Source organism: Crocuta crocuta, unplaced genomic scaffold (genome assembly GCF_008692635.1).
Source record: "Crocuta crocuta isolate KB4526 unplaced genomic scaffold, BGI_CrCroc_1.0 scaffold417, whole genome shotgun sequence".
NCBI lineage: Eukaryota > Metazoa > Chordata > Mammalia > Carnivora > Hyaenidae > Crocuta > Crocuta crocuta.
The window spans coordinates 507,003-524,106 of record NW_027536463.1 but is presented as its reverse complement, the minus strand read 5'-3'; the positions used below and the strand labels follow the sequence as shown (position 1 = coordinate 524,106).

Sequence of the window (17,104 nt, the reverse complement as noted above, 5' to 3'; positions counted from 1 at the left end):
ATAATGAAAGGTGGAAAATGAGTAACAAAATTTAAAAGAATTTATTTCACATAATACAAAATATTTTGTGGGTTAACCTTAGCACTGTCTTCAAATGTCTTCAAAGTGATTCATTCATTGTGTGATACTTGTTTTGCATTCTTTTGCTTGTTCACTTGTCTCTTCTTTCGGAGTTATACTTTCTTTCATTTTTTGCTAAAATATATTCCTTCATTAAGAGATCTCAGTTCCCAAGTACTAGGATTCATAATTGTCATTGAGTTTGTATTCGTGTGTGTGTGTGTGTGTTGTGAAAGCCTTCTGCATTGTCTGTTCTTGGCATACCGGCACATATCTACTGATAGACATTTTTAAAGTTCTACAGGAAATGTGGGTTCAAAACTCTGTGTCACCATACATACCACCATGAGGGCTAACAGTTATGTAGTACAGAAATACAGAGGATAATCTAACAATGCCGCATGCATGCATCGATGGAGAAAGAAACCAAACTATCAACCTGTGTGAAAAAAAAAAAAACTGTCAAGTCAAAATGCCAATAAGTTATTTTTATCTTTTATGGCGAAATTGCCTTGTGGCCATTTACTTATAAGGTAAAAATATTTGGCAAAGAAAATCCTTTTGGCAGAGATGTCTGTGGGATTTTTGCTTATGGCAAAAAAATTGATCTTCTGTGTCATGTACACCCTTACATGACAAAGATAGACAATTATCTTCCATATCAGTTTCTGTGGGCTGTGAGTCTTTAAGACTGGGTGGGTGGGTGGTTGAAGGTAGGGAATTCTGAAGAAGAAGGAGAACGTACAAAGAGGTCCTCAAATGTGTACATAAACACGCTATTTTTAGTGGGTACATATACATACTACATGCACACATACGCCCTGAGCATAAGCAAGTAACTATGTAAAATGTCTTGACCAAAGAAAAATACACTCAAAGGTCTAACTGACTTGAAAGTGATCATTTGCCATCATCTGTTTTCACTGTTAGTGGATACGTAACATGTAAATACCAACAGATGAATTTTCCTTTTGTTTAATAAAGTTTTCCCACGTTAGAAAATGTGGAAAGCCATTACGCTTCAAAGTAAAGTTCATAAGAATTGCAGGACAGCAATTTTGCTATAAATGTAATTACTACTTGTTCAGTTCAGGAAGCTATGATCTGTATCTATCTATCCCTCCTCTTTCAAGAATCTCCATCGATTATTTTTCTGTTTTGTATCTGTAAGCTTTCCCTGCGTGTCTCTTTACTAACCTATAACATAGAGTAATGAATTAGCTTTTCCAACCTTAAAAATATATATTATATATATACATATGTATTTACATGTATACATACATATATACACACACATATATATTGTTTCTCTCTCTACATATGTATATGCAGCCATACCTGTGTTCATATCTAAACAATTTGACCTCGACTTGATGGTCTTAATTTTTCTCCCAATATTTCTCAGAAAATTTGCAAAGATTTTAGAAAAAAGTGTTTCATATTGAGATTACTCTTTCCTCATCCCTCACATACTTCTCAACCACCTGTTGGCTTTTATTTATAGAAATTTATGTAAGAAATCTCATGCCACAGTAGCATACACGATCTCTTGTTATTGGAGATACAATGGACAGAGGGGATGCCCATTTAAAATAAATACAGGGGCGTCTGGGTGGCTCAGTCAGCTAGGCATCTGGCTTCAGCTCAGGTTATGATCTCTCAGTTTGTGAGGTCAAGCCCGGGATCAGGCTCTGTACTGATTGCTTGGAGCCTGGAGCCTCCTTCGGAATCTGCATCTCCCTTTCTCTCTGCCCCTCCCCTGTACATGCTCTTCTCTTTTTCTCTCTCTCAAAAATAAATTAACATTAAAAAATTTTAAAAAATTAAAAATAGGTATAAATTTATGTACGGATATATCTGTGTATTTAGGTAAGCATCTATGTATAAGTGTCCTTATCAACAAAACATTGCTTCAGCCACTGAAATTAGAATCACAGAAACAAGGGCGCCTGGGTGGCTTAGTCGGTTAAGNATCGATACCAAGAACATCTTAATTTTTATGTTAGGTACAAATAACATTTAAATATTGCAGAGTGTAAGCATTAATTAATTTTCAAAGTTGCTTTGGCATTAATAAAGGTGTGTGCCCTTAAAAAAAGTATGTGTCCACAAAGCACAGAAGTCAATATGTGAGCAAACAGCAGGTTTGTTGCATAAGCCCAGATTCATTAGTTTCACAAAAGTGAATGTGAAATGAATCACTTATCATGTGGTTTAGCATGTCACAAAATGCTTTGTTTAGAAGTTAAGTTCTTATAAAAGGGGAAAGGGATGAGAAGCAGTGTTTCAAGATATTAATATTTAGATTGGACTTTTTTAGGATGTAGAGAAGGAAAAATGGCTTTAAACTAGTGAATTCTTCATTTATTCAACTAAACCATTTGTGATTGTAGAGGGCAAAAACTATTGCTTTCCTGATGATATAAATCTTCTTGTATTAAAACAAGAAAAAAACACACCTGATGATAGCCCCCAAGACATGTTATTGTCTGGACACAAATACAGTTTTGAAAGAAGAAAAAAAAATTACAAGTTTAGATGAAAATTACATTAATTTAAAATGGAAATTCTTCCATTTTGAAAGAAGAAAAATATCCTGAAATAAGTAAGATTCCTGATGGTAGGTTTGAATGATACATTAATAAAATAAAAGATGATTTATCTAAACTTGTATCCATTTAAAAGTGATATAAATGGTGGGGCTTGTATTTATATACTTCTATCATAAAATCATATTCTTAAAGTTATGACTAAGTTTAAAATGCTAAAAAGTTGCTTCCAAATGATTAGAGTAAGATTAACTAGAACTTTGAGATACAGTTGAATTTTGGACTAAATTCATTTTATTTGAGTTCTTTAAACTTGGTAATGTTAGAATTATTTAGAACATTTAAGTAAGATGAATATTCAGATTTAAACAAAACACAGGCCCAGTCTTGTGGGATCAAATAATCCAGACAGGGGACCAGGAGATCTCCCATGTGGGGAATACAGTGTAAGGGACATGTAGGACTCATACAGTGTGGTGTGGGATCAGAGCACAAACAGCCAAACAAGTCTGAAGGGGAGGGGGTGTCAGGGACATGCTCCAGGGGGAGAGGGAATGAGGATTACCCTGAATTTTGAAAAATGAGAAGTTACTATGTAAGGTAACAACAGACATTATTCCTTGGATTAATGCACATGGATCTTCCCATTTCTTTTAATTCTGATACTTTCTTCGAAAGAACTATTTATAACATCAAGTTATTATCTGAAAGTATTTGGTTAATGGTTCAATTTATTAACTTTTTCAGAAGAAATGGTTTCTTGGTACAATTAAAACTGCTAAATATTTAGGGGAAAAAAAGAAAAAAAACCTTAACCTATGGATGAAACTTACATCACGACATAATTATAGCATAGTTAGTATTCAACAAGTTGAGTACTAAAAAGATTTGTGGTGAATTTGAAGTTGTATGTGTGTATATGTTTTCAATTCTTCAACAGTATTCCAATCACATAGAGGCTAAAAAGCACCTAAGAATATTTCAAAGAATTTCAAAGATTTTCATCAATACTGTACCTAATTATTCACAATGTTGTATCTGCAAAATTATCTGAATCTATTAATTCATCTTTTTCCTCTCTCCTTTTAATTCCTCAAAGGCATATAAAACAATCTGCTAAAGCTCATGAGGAGCCACACCTCTCTAAATGGTGCAGATTGCAATTAAAAGCAAAGCAAACTGGCATTTTACTTAAGAGAGAGTTCTGGATGAATGTGTAATATCTGTTGGAATTCTTGAAACACAAAAAACAGCTTATAATTTATCATTTTTCAATGGATCCTTAGCATTCTAGAAAATTGAGAATGATTCTCTTATCAAATATGAAGAGTGAGTCAGAAACTTGATATAAGCTGATGGTAGAATTGTGAGTAAGAGAGTTACAGTCAATATCCTCCACAATATCAGCAGCTTTAGGTACACAGATGAACATTCAAAATAGTTAGGTCTCCTTACGATACTTCCTTCTGCAGTCACATAATCACTGAAACAAATATATTACAACCTCAAAACGCTTGTCCTTCCATTCTCTGTTGCTTACTGAAATTGCATACTTTTAAAACATTATGCATATTAAAGAATTTGTCTAAAATATCCTATTGAGCATGTAAAAATGAATAAAGGACACTTCCTTAAAAATGGCGTTGGGAAGCCAGAAGGGGAAGGGGGAGGTCTCAGGCTCTATCACCCCTCATCAGTGGCAGATTCCAAGAAGAAGTACTTTGCATGTTTTTTAAAATTTTTAATGTTTTATTTATTTCCGAGAGAGAGAGAGAGAGGCAGCGTGAGAAGGGGAGGGTCAGAGAGAGAGGGAGACACAGAATGTGAAGACAGGCTCCAGGCTCTGAGCTAGCTGTCAGCACAGAGCCCGAAGAGGGGCTCGAACCCACGAACCGTGAGATCATGACCTGAGCCGAAGTCGGACGCTTAACCAACTGAGCCACCCAGGCGCCCCTGTACTTTGCATTTGCAACCAAAGCAGCCCACTTTCCCACTCCAGCAGGAGAAAGAATTTCTCTTTGCCCAGGAAGGAGCTCAGCCAATAACAGAATATCTCAACCAGCCAAGGAGAAATGATCACCACCCTGAACGCTGGCTTTCCTCTAATGGACTGTGGCTCAAAGCAGCCCCCCCTCAACTTCCTCTTTTTTTCTACAGAGTTCGCCTTCTTTGATATGGATACTTGCCTATGGCTTGGCATAGCTTACATGTCCTGAGTTGGAATTCTTCTGCTATTCCTGAATAAACCCATTTTGCTGGTAAAATATATATATTTTACTGTTTTACTGTTGACAAAATAAAAATGATTTTCAAATGAGGGTGAAATTTTTGCTGTTATAAATTACTTCCTTTGGAAATATACAGAATAATGTATGAATGTAGAAAGATAATTTTTAGGCATATGTAGGAAGTCTGAGTATTACTATCATCTTTAATAATTAAATGATCACAAATTTTTCCGAGAAAAGCTTAAACTGTTCCTTTTTCCATTCTCTTCTGGTTACTCTCTTCCTATAACATTTTCTCATACAGAACTTATACATAAGAATCAAAGAGGTTTCTAGAGGTCCAAATTATTTTATTAATAAATTAGACATAAGGTAGTTATGGGTCACATAAATAGTATTATGCAGAATGATTTTATAATTCAATCAATGGTTTATAATCTATGATCCATATGAATTTATAATCAGCATGCTAATTTCCCCTCTTACTGACCCTCCCTCACAGTCTCTATAAAAACCACATACACTGATACTAAAACGAAAGAAAATACTATAAAACCGCACTCACTTTTTTGTCTTTGTTGTATTTGGCGAATATCTCCTGGGCTCTCTCTTCGCCTCCATCCGTGAACAGCATAATAATCTTATTGCAGTTGGCTCTAGAAACATTATACTGCAAATAAAATTTAAAAAAAGGGGTATCATTCACACACACAAAAGGTAAAGACTATCAAGCAATATGGAAAGAGCATGAACAGACTGAAAGTTAAGGGTGCAGAATCTGTTCAGTAAGTATACTCCAAAGTATACCCAGTTCCTGGGTCAGGCCAGGCCTATCTCTACAAGGGCCTCTCAAACCCCTCAAATATCCATGGGTCTCACTTCCTTTGGGTCTTTGATCAAATGTCACCTATCGGTAAAGGCTTTACTGAAACTTGTTCTAAATGGCACTCTCTCTCCCAGGTTGTATTTTTCTTCATAGCATTTTACATGGTCTTAGGTACATTCAATGTATTTTATTCGTTTGTGTTCTGTTGGCTGCCCCTGACTGAATGTAAATGCCATAAGGGCATGAAGTTTTGTCTTTTCTGATCGTGAAGAGCCGAGCATATAATAGCCTCTCAGGGGTTGATTAACAAATGGATTTTAAATTAATGGTTATGTCAATTTTATGCCCCTATAATTTGTACCAGAAACAAATAAATACTATTAATGAAAAATGTGCATACCCTTCCACATACATTTTCAATCCACTGACAAACGTTTTTGCTCCCTGTCCTCCTCCTTCACTGTATTTTATCCACTTTCCTGCTGTAAAATTGCAAACTCCTAGTTGATCCCTAACACCCAGCACTCTTTTGTAAATGCTTAATCCCAGAGTATCTTGCTATCCTCTCTCAACCTGCCACACATATTCGAATCCTCAAAGACTCAAGTCCAATGGTAAATCTTCCCTTAAACCTTAAGGTCCCCAAAGAGTCAGACATAGGAAAACAGTGATTAGCACCAAAGGGCCACTGAGATGAACAACTAATTTAGAAAGCTGGAGTTCTCTGAGGTCTGAAATTATCATCTCAAGCTTCTACTGTTGTGAAATGTGTTTGCAAAAGTGTTGAGAATGAAAGATTTCACTGCTTTACAAATGCTCAGCTTCTTTGGAAATGTCAAGCTTCCAGCTCAGTAACACTGAACGGAGGTATAATACAAGCACAATTTGTCATTTTAATATTTTAATAGCCACAGTAAAAATCTGAAATTAATTCTACTAATATATTTTATTTAACCCAGTCACCCAAAAATATTATCAATTGAACATGGAATCCATATGAAAATTATTCAGATAATATACATGTTTTTTCTTTCACAGTAACTCTTCAAATTCTGGTGTGTACTTTATGCTTATAACATATTTCAATCCAAACCAGGTGCACCTCAAGTCTCAACAGCCACAGGTGATTGTGAGTAACAAAGAACTGGACTTTAAATGATTACTAATTTTAAAAGAAGTCATTAATTCTCCTGTGGTCTTTAGGCTTGTTAAAAAACTGTATCTTACTTTTCAAAGAAGATAAATCTCATTTCCTGTTGTAAAAGTTAATCACGATAATATTATGTTCTATTGATGAAAAGATCCTGTTTCATATGTCATCCCATTATCTAGGCCATTAGAACATCGGCAGTTAAAGCTTTAAACCAAGTATTATGAAAACTCAAGTACTAATATAATTTGTCACATTCAAGCATAGTTGCTATCTTTAAAGAAAGCCATCTGAAAATTGGACTATACAAAAAGTTTCATATTTTATCATCAAAATGCTTTCGTGAAAGGTGTTGAAATCCCTGAACTAAAATTAATTTCTTTGATGATTTTGTCTTATCTACATATATGAGATAGGCAAAATGACATGTACATAAAAGACTGTTTCAAAAAAGTGATTAAAGATTCTCATTAGGATTTGGTTTCACTTTTGGCACTAATGTTGGTATTATTGTTACTGAACACAAACAGCAGGGTAGGTAAGGACACTGGGTCTTGCCTGTCATTTGTGGAATTAAAATAGTAATGTCTCCCACCAGAGACAGCGATTAGGACATACACAAAAGGCAGAATGAAGAAATGTTCTGTTTTCAACATGATTTTTCCCAGGAGGAGCCTCCTTGGTAGTCACGTGGTCCAGCAAAGTCAGCAACTGGTCAGAGGACGTGCAATTATCTAAAGAATCACTTGGCCATAACAACTATATGTTACTGGTTTGTAACAAATTAAGTAAAGGAAAGACCTTGACTATTTCAACAAAATGGCAGTTGGTAGAGTTGGTAATTTATTTTGTGATTCCTAACAAATTATGTTATGTGTCTCCTTGAATATCCTTGTATCACTGTGTGGCCAGTATACAGCACAGCTTCTATAATACACATACTTAATAAATATTTTTTTGAAAACTGTATTCCGTATATTTGTAATGTTTCATGAAATGTACCTGAGAACTAATTCAAATCTGAATTTAAAGTATATTGTGGCATAAATGATACATTTAATTCTATTTTATACTTGCTTCAGGGATCTCCATAATAGACCTTTTGAGGACAAACATTGTGCAGTAAGAAAACTAGAAATATATGAAAGAGGTAACAAAATATGCTTCAACTCTGAATAAGGCAAAGCATGACATCTGGGAAAATGGAGAACTGCGATACGTGAGGGAGACATGGAAAGCAGACCATATGAGACTGACTTCAGGAATAACTGGGAACATATTAAAAATAATTTACAATTGTGGAGGCAGTACGAGAGGCCAAAAGGAGTTAAATCATATTTTATCAGCAACTAGTAACGAATCTGGGAGTTAAAGTGGCCTCTCTAATGAGACTGCCTCTGAAATAGTACATTAGGCTTGAGACTCCTTATCATTTCACAAGTGAAACCTGAATAGGAGGGAACGAAGAAGTGAGGCAAATTAACAATACCAAGAAGAGCAATTAAAATGCCACAACCTTGGCTGCCTCAAAAGAAAAAGAACTTCTCTGCAAAAACTCCACAAACTTGCATTTCTTTACTAGGGAAAGAATACGTTTTAATCTATTGGTCAATTACACTTGAATTTCAAAGTTCTGAGTTTTCATCCTTCTGTGAGCCAACATACATCATTTCATAAGCAAATGCATTTTACCAAAGGTAATTCCCCTCAAAACTGCAACACCGAACTACTTTGCTTTTCTGTCTCCTTACTTGCTTGTCTAACGCTATCTAATAAATATCACCACCACCTCAAAGCCGACATATCTGAAAGGGAGCTATTCCTACCCTCACATACCTCTACCTAGATTGCTGTGTTACCAGCTACCTAGCGTTCTAGTCCAGAGAACTAGCTGATTAGTCCCCACATCACTCTGCTTAACATTTCTTTGCCTTTACTGCAACACCAGGATTTCTACAACAGTTTAACTTAGAGCACTTGTTAGACCATGTCATTCTCATATTATCAACTTTTCATTTGCTCCTAACACCTCATTAACTGATACCTCGTGGCCTTTTTATTTGCCTTGCAGCTCCCACATTGCTATGTCCCAGCCATGCCAAACCACCTGCCAATTTTTCAGGGTGCCACACTGTCGTATACGCCTGTGGCTCTGTCCATGTTCTTCTTTTTATCTCAAGCGGGTTTCCCTCTCTCATCTACCTACCTAATTCTACTCATTCTTCAAAAATCCTGTTTTCAAAGAAATGCCCCACTTTCCTGACCTCCCTCGGGTAAGCTGAACCCCGCCTCAGTAACGTTCAAGTAAACACACCGTGACTGCCCTGTAACAGCAGCACGGCAGTGCACCAGGAATGATGACTTACCAGGTCACGCTGGACCTCTGGAGATCAGACAGCCTTGGTTACTTCTATAATTCTAGCACTAGCAATGTGACAGCAAATTGTGAGGTATGCAATAAATAATGGCTGAAGGAACAAATGGAGGAGATGAGCAATCAGACATCTCTAAAACCGTTTCAGAAGCCTTACTGACGGAACGACAAAGTCCAACCTGCAGACAAGACTGCATTTAAGGGCCTATTCAGTGACTCAGCAAATAAGGTATGAATTATGAGCTGACTCTGTACCAGACATGCGCTAGCCATTCATTATAGGAATAATGACCCTGACTCCAATACCAAGCCAACAACCCACACTCACATGAGGTTTGCTGCATGTCGGGTTCTCTGAACAATCCTGTCTACAGCCCCCTCTGCTGTACACACCATGGTGAAAGTGAGGAAACCAAGGTATAGAAAGGTTAGGTCCACACTCTCAACCGTTGCGGTAATAGTGCTTCATAAGAGATAAAAAACTAAACGACGACTCCTGCCCTCGAAGAGTTCAAAACAGAACAGACAACATGGCCACTTAAAAACCCCAGTCCACAGCGTGAGGTATGTGCTATGATGTGGGGCAGGCAGAAGGCATGCCAGAGTCTGAGACTCTAAGTGGAGACATGGATGCGTGATCTGGTGAGGGAAGGATGTTCATGGAGGAAGGAATTTCTGCTATGAACTTATATCCTACTCATCCTAATGTCTGCCATTTGGACCTTCCGGGACATTAAGAAACAACTTTAAGAACCAAAAAGATGTTTAAAACATTTTTACCAACCATTGGATGACTGAAAAACACAAGTTTCCACATAAATAAAGTACCAATTGAGATAAGAAAAAAAATGATATTCTAAATATGCCAACTAAGTTTGGAGTGCTTGGGCAAAATTAAATAATCATCATATGAATGTTTCTCTTTGAAACACAGTTCACAAAGATGATGGAAGAAAAGATCTACAAAGAAGAGAATGTCTACACTATGCAAGCCTTTGGGCTCTGGATTTAAAAATAAAAGTAGTTCAACGATTTCTACTGTCTGGACACATCTGCTTTTTAAATAAAAGAAAAACAGCAGTTATGTAACTGATAGTTACTGGTAGTAGTAACTACCAGCATACTGAAATTCATAGGCTATGACTCAGTAATAAAAGAGAAAAGGGGAAGGTATGGATACTTACATTAAGCAGCTGTTCGAAAGCAAAACTAAAGCCTTTCTTATAGTCTGTGATTCCTTTTGCTGTGATGTTATTCACTGCATCTTTCAGCACTTTCTTATTTCTTACATTGGCTTGGACAAGGTGCTGAAAACAGCTCACATCCTGGGCATTGCTGTTAAACTGTGAAAGACACAAAAGTAAATATACAAATGAATGTGAAAATCAATCATCTAATTTTAGTTGCTTTTGTGACTTCTACATCCCAATCCAGTTGCACTGCTTTCTTTTTCATAAAGAAAAATGAGTGAATTGGTAACCGGAGTGTGCTGAGGATCAAATAGCAATTTTCATCTAAGCTCCCTCTCTTCTACTGTCACCCTGAGCCTGTCACTCACCTTCATGAAGCTTAGTTTCTCCGATTATAATTTTGGGACTTGAATTATGTAAGGTTCCTTGCAGCTCTCAAATAGCCAAGCATTTAGATGGGGGGAAAAAAACCAACAACAATCAATGGAATGTCATCAGAATCCAGAAATGATAGGGAGCAGGTTCAAGGAAAAATGGCCATTTGCTTGCCTCTCATACGGAAAAGCTGGTGGGAAAATATTTCACTCATCGACAAGAACAGAGGTTTAGTAATTGTGAAAAGCGATGGTAGAATCTTTCCACCGGGGTGAAGGCAGGGAAGTAATCTGAAAGAATCAGGAACAATGGGTGGCCTTTTAGAATGATCACTTTGCAGCTTATATACAGAATGTGGTCGAATCATGGAGGCAAGGCTAAGGGCCAGCAGGCCCTTGCAGACAGGTATTGCTCTAAGTGGTGAGTCCCTAAACAACAAGGATGCTACAGGAGGAGAGAGCGTAAACTTCTTCACCTGTCCCAAAGTGAAAATTGAAATACTAACCAAATTAGTATCACCAACCCCATAAAAAGTATTCACAGAGTTCACAGGGCATTTCCAAGAGAGCATGAGAACACCAGGAGTACTGCAGTGAGATCCAGAGCACTGAGGTAAGTGGGATCATCCTATCATTTATGAACTCTGCTATTTTTATGAGCCACTGAGATTCCTGGGGTCAAGAGTCACATCTGCAAAATGAGAATAATAATAAAACCATACGTGCTAGAAGGGAGGGGGGTGACCAGATAGAATGCTGGAGATATTCTTAAAAACATATAATTACATCATTTTAATAGGTGGATAACAAACCAAAATATAAATTTTGTAACTGATCACATATTTTTATAAATGTAATGCATCATTCCTTTTTTCCTTGGAAATCATTGAAGTGTAATTATAAGGTGCAGTGCATATTTCATTAATTCAATAAGCTCATGTTTACTATCAGCCTGTTATATGTCAAGAATTATTGCAGGTGATGGTTTTGTGCCTTTGGGCATTTAGTACATTATGCACAAACATATATATATATACACACACACATGTAAGCACATATATGGTGTCTGACTTGCACTGCATTTACCCTACAAATATTAATCATTTCCTCTTTGAAAATGCCCTACAAGATATATATTATTACTATTCATGAGGAAACTTAGGCCCTGGGAGGTTAAATACCTTGCCCATTGTCACAGAGCAAATAAGAGACAGTATCAGATGAGGGGTGTGACACAGAGGCGGGGATTTTAACTATTCTTATAGAGCCTCTTAATATATTGCAATACATTAGGATTAATTCTGCAAAAGCAATAAAATATTATTTCCTAGGAGACAATATCATGAGTGGGCTCTAGCATGCACTATGAGCAGTCAGGGGAAAACTCCTGTGAGAAATGACATTTCCTATGATTCCAGAGAAATGTTTCATTTAAAGCTATGGAGGAAGGCCAAGAGAACAACAATGTAAAGGAGCTATGATGTGGGGAGCAGGGAGAAGACTTCCAGGCATATATGAAGGAGAGTTTAGTTCAGTCACATATGAGTGAGGACAAGGACATTAAAGGAGTTCAGGGAGGGAGGGAGGCCGGGCTAGATCATTCAGGAAGTAACAGAAATGCTGAAGAATTGGCATTTGCTTTTCTGCCAAATGGAAAGTCACAGATTTTAAGCCACAAACAAAATAATTTAATGTAAAATTTTGAGAGATCATCTGAGCTGCTGTTTGGGAAATAGATTTAAGGTGAGCAAAATGTAAAGGAGGGGAAATTATTAGAAGACTATCATAGTAACCTGGCTGAACATAATAAGAGGCTCTTTTTTTGTGGAGATGGTCAGAAAAGGAGGGGCTGCAGATCTATTTTGGAGAAGAATCCACAGCATATGGTGGCGGACTGGGTATGTAACTGAGGAAGAGAGTAGTGCCACAAATGCCATGCAGGTGTCTGACTTGGGCATCGCGATGGTGGAGGGCTGCAGGAGTGATAGGTTCAAGGGTATTCGGGAAAGAGACCAGAGAAGTGCAGAGCTCAAGGGAGGATGAGTGTTCACAACATTCAAAGTGTGAGGCTCAAAAGAAATCTTTGGCTAAAGATTAAAAAAAAAAAGAAGAAGATGACAGCTTAAGCATAGAAATTTGGCTTAAAACCTTATATACAATTATTCCCAAGCTAGACAAAGGCCCCACTAAAAAGGAGAACCAAAGGTCAATTTCCCTGACAAATATGGATGCAAAAGTTCTCAACAAGATACTTGCCAAATGGATCCAACAATACATTAAAAGAATTATTCACCACAATTAAGTGGAATTTATATCTGGGATGCAGGACTGGTTCAATATCCATAAATCAATCAATGTGATTCATCACATCAATAAAAGAAAGGACAAGAACCACATGGTCCTTTCAATAGATGCAGAGAAAGCATCTGACAAAAAGCAAGATCTTTCTTTATAAAAACCCTTAAGAAAGTAGGGATAAAAGGATCATACATCATGATCATAAAAGCCATATATGAAAGACCCATTGCTAATATCATTCTTCATGATGAAAAACTGAGAGCTTTCCCCTGAAGGTCAGGAACATCACAGGGATGTCCACTCTCACCACTGTTAGGCAACACATTATTGGAAGTCCTATACTCAGCAATCACACAACACAAAGAAATGAGTTTCATCCAAATCGGCAAGGAAGAAGTCAAATTTTCACTCTTCACATATGACACGATACTAATGATATAACAAAGAGAAATCAAGGAATCGATACCATTTACAATTGCACCAAAACCCATAAAATACCTAGGAATAAACCTAACCAAAGAGGTGAAAAATCTATACACTGAAAACTATAGAAAGCTTATGAAAGACATTGAAAACGGCACACAAAAAATGGAAAAGCATTCCATGCTCACGGATTGGAAGAACAATTACTGTTAAAATGTTGATACTACCCAAAGCAATCTACGTATTCAATATAATCCCTACCAGCATTCTTCATTGAGCTAGAACAAATAATTCTAAAATTTGTATGGAACAAGTAAAGACCCTGAATAACAAAAGCGATCCTGAAAAAGAAAACCAAAGCTGGAGACATCACAATTCCGGACTTCAAGATGTATTACAAAGTGTAATCATCAGACAGTATGGTATTGGCACAAAAACAGACATATAGCTCAATGGAGCAGAATAGAGAACCCAGAAATGGACCCACAAATGTATGGCCAGCTAACCCTCAACAAAGCAGAAAAGAATATACAGTGGTAAAGACCGTCTCTTCAGCACTCGGTGTTAGGAAAACTGCACAGCAACATGTACAAGAATGAACCACTTTCTTACAACAAACACAAAAATACACTCAAAATGGATGAAAGACCTAAATGCAAGACATCAAAATCCTAGAGGAGAAAGCAGGCAAAATCCTCTTTGACCTTGACTGCAGCAACTTCTTACTTAACACATCTCCAGAAGCAAGGGAGACAAAAGCAAAAATGAACTATTGGGACCTTATCAAGATAAAAAGTGTTTGCACAGTGAAGGAAACAAGAGCAAAACTAAAAGGCAACCAATGGAACGGGAGAAGGCATTTGAATATGACATGTCAGATAAAGGGTTTATATCCAAATTTATAAAGAACTTATCAAACTTAACACTCAAAAAATAAATAATCCAGTGAAGAAATGGGAAAAGACATGAATAGACACTTTTCAAAAGAAGACCTACAGATGGCTAATAGACACATGAAAAAACGCTCAACATCACTCATCGCCAGGGAATACAAATCAAAGTCACAATGAGATACCACCTCACACCAGTCAGAATGGCTCGATTAACAACTCTGGCAACAACGGATGTTGGTGAGGATATGGAACTAGTGGGAATGCAAACTGGGGCAGCCACTCTGGAAAAGTGTGTGGAGGTTCCTAAAAAAAAAAAAAAAAAAAAAAGAAAGAAAAAAATCGAACTACCCAATGACCCAGCAATTACACTGCTAGGAATTTATCCAAGGGATACAGGTGTGCTGTTTTGAAGGGGGCAAATGCACCCCAATGTTTACAGCAGCACTATCAACAATTGCCAAAGTATGGAAAGAGTCCAAATATCCACTGTGAGATGAATTGATAAAGAAGATTTGGTGTGTGTGTGTGTGTGTGTGTGTGTGTGTGTGTATACACACATACATACACAATGGAGTATTACTCAGCAATCCAAAAGAATGAAATCTTGCTATTTGTAACAATGTGGATGGAAATAGAGTGTATTATGCTAAGTGGAATTCATCAGTCAGAGAAAGAAATATCATATGACTTCACTCAAAGATACAAAACAAATGAACGTAAGGAAGGGAAGCAAAAATAATATAAAAACAGGGAGGAAGACAAAACGTAATAGACTTAAATACAGAGAACAAACTGAGGGTTGATGGACGGGCTGTGGGGGGGGGTGGGCTAAAAGGGTATGGGGCATTAAGGAAGACACTTTTTGCGATGAGCAGTGAGTGTCGTATTAGGGGATGAATATCTGGATTCTACTCCTGATATCATTATTGCACTATATGCTAACTTGGCTGTAAACTTAAAAAAATAAAAATAAAAATAAAACCTTAAATATCAAAAGGAAGTAGAAAAAGGAGTCTCTATGACAACTGTTGAAATAAGTTCTCTCAGAGGCAGGAAAGAAATCAGGAGACCGGACTGTTTGGGATGATGAGAGGGGGAAAAAAAATGTCTCAGGGAAGACACTGCAGTTCAGATACAGAGCTGGGGGATTCAAAGTGCCCAATGAAAGCATCCACGTCATACAGTGCCGGTGGAGGGGGCAGAATGCACACACTCTGAAGCACAATGGGAAGTGGTTGAACGGGCAGAGGCATATCTTCCCTGTGTTCAAAGAGCTTAAGGCTGAGAAGCAAAGGAGAAAAAGACGGGGGTACCTCTAAGGGTAAATCTGAGGTCAAGGAAAGGCTTCCCGAAAGTGGAGGGTCACTGGAGCGAGAGAAGAGTCATACGGAAGAGTGAAGGAAGAAAAGATGCTGGAAATAGTAAAGAGTGAAATACAAAGTTCTTGTGCAGGTGGGAAGGGCAGATACAGCCTATATGTGGAGGAAGGACCCCTGACTTCAATGTTCCAGGAAGAGGGCGTCCTGAGTATAGATGCTGGGCATATACATAGATTGGGGGTTGAAGAGGTGACAGTTAACATTTGTGGCTGGTCCCCACCGAACAGCAAAGCAATCAAGATAAAGAAAGGGAGGGCACTCCTGGGTAGCACTGTCGGTTAAGCGGCAGACTTCAGCTTAGGTCCTGATCTCCTGTGTCTTGAGTTCTAGCCCCAGGTCAGGCCCAGGTGCGGACAGCGCAGCCTGGAGCCTGCCTCAGCCTCTGTCTTCCTTTCTCTCAGCCCCTCCCCTGCTCATGTTCTTTCTCTCTCTCTCTGTCTCTCTCTCTCTCTCTCTGTGTCTCTCTCTCCCTTCCCCCACCTCAAAAATAAATAAACATTAAAAGAAAGATAAAGTAAGGAGGAGATGAAAGGTTCAGAGAGAGTGGAGATAAAACAAGAAGCAAAGTGTCCTGCGCAGATAAATATTTTGAGTTCTTTCTCATTTTTACTTTGAACAGTACTTTCAGGCACACCATATATATGAGGGAAAAGCTCCAATATATTTCTTTGCTGTTTTCCATAAATGCAAATGTTGAAAACTTAGTATCTTCAGATCCAAATTCTACTGCCTCTTTCATTCCATTCTTTGATAATGTGATACAATCTTACCCTGCACATTCTTTTTTGAAAATAAATGAATGTGAGAATTCCCACGTTAGAAAGTTAAAAAAAAAAAAAAAGTTTGCCAGTACATTAACAGTAAAATGTCTGACTTTATGGAATTATTAGAAATGGTTATAGGAATGTTATTAACTGATTTAGTTAAATGATGAATCATGAAAAAATTACAAGTTATGCAGAAAGTGAACACTAAATAACGTACTGCCCTGAGTCTTTCGGTTGGCCTTGAACTGCTTTTAACACAGAAGAACGAAGCATCTCATTAAGTCACTTTAACAAACTGATTAAATGTAAATTCAATTCATTAAATACAAATTCAGTGGTGTGCAACAGAAAGTCTATGATTATACTCATAATAAAATTCATAAATAATTCAGAGAAATGAATAGCTTACAAAGTGTAAGTCCCCATAGCAAATCTTACTTTCCTAGGAAAGGGATGAGAAAGTTTAAAAGTTCTAAATTAGCCAAGCATATATTTCAGACACCTTACACTCATCTGCTTTCAGAACAGACAAAAAGAGTAGGTTTATTTTCACAAGCTGAAACTGCAGTCTTTGGTAACATGTGCCTGGACTT

At 37.3% G+C, this 17,104-nt stretch overlaps 1 protein-coding gene across 7 annotated transcripts in view; it reads right to left on the bottom strand.

Annotated features, from left to right (window-relative positions):
• The window catches only part of CACNA2D1 (calcium voltage-gated channel auxiliary subunit alpha2delta 1), a 478,329-nt gene that overhangs the window by 74,826 nt on the left and 386,399 nt on the right, over positions 1 to 17,104 (bottom strand). For all 7 annotated transcript variants that reach the window (XM_077748517.1, XM_077748519.1, XM_077748520.1 and 4 more), the window contains exons 11-12: positions 10,372 to 10,530; positions 5,403 to 5,507 (exon numbers count right to left, since the gene is read on the bottom strand). In XM_077748517.1, coding sequence (XP_077604643.1) covers positions 5,403 to 5,507; positions 10,372 to 10,530 — 264 coding nt within the window. The remainder of the gene's footprint in view (positions 1 to 5,402; positions 5,508 to 10,371; positions 10,531 to 17,104) is intronic.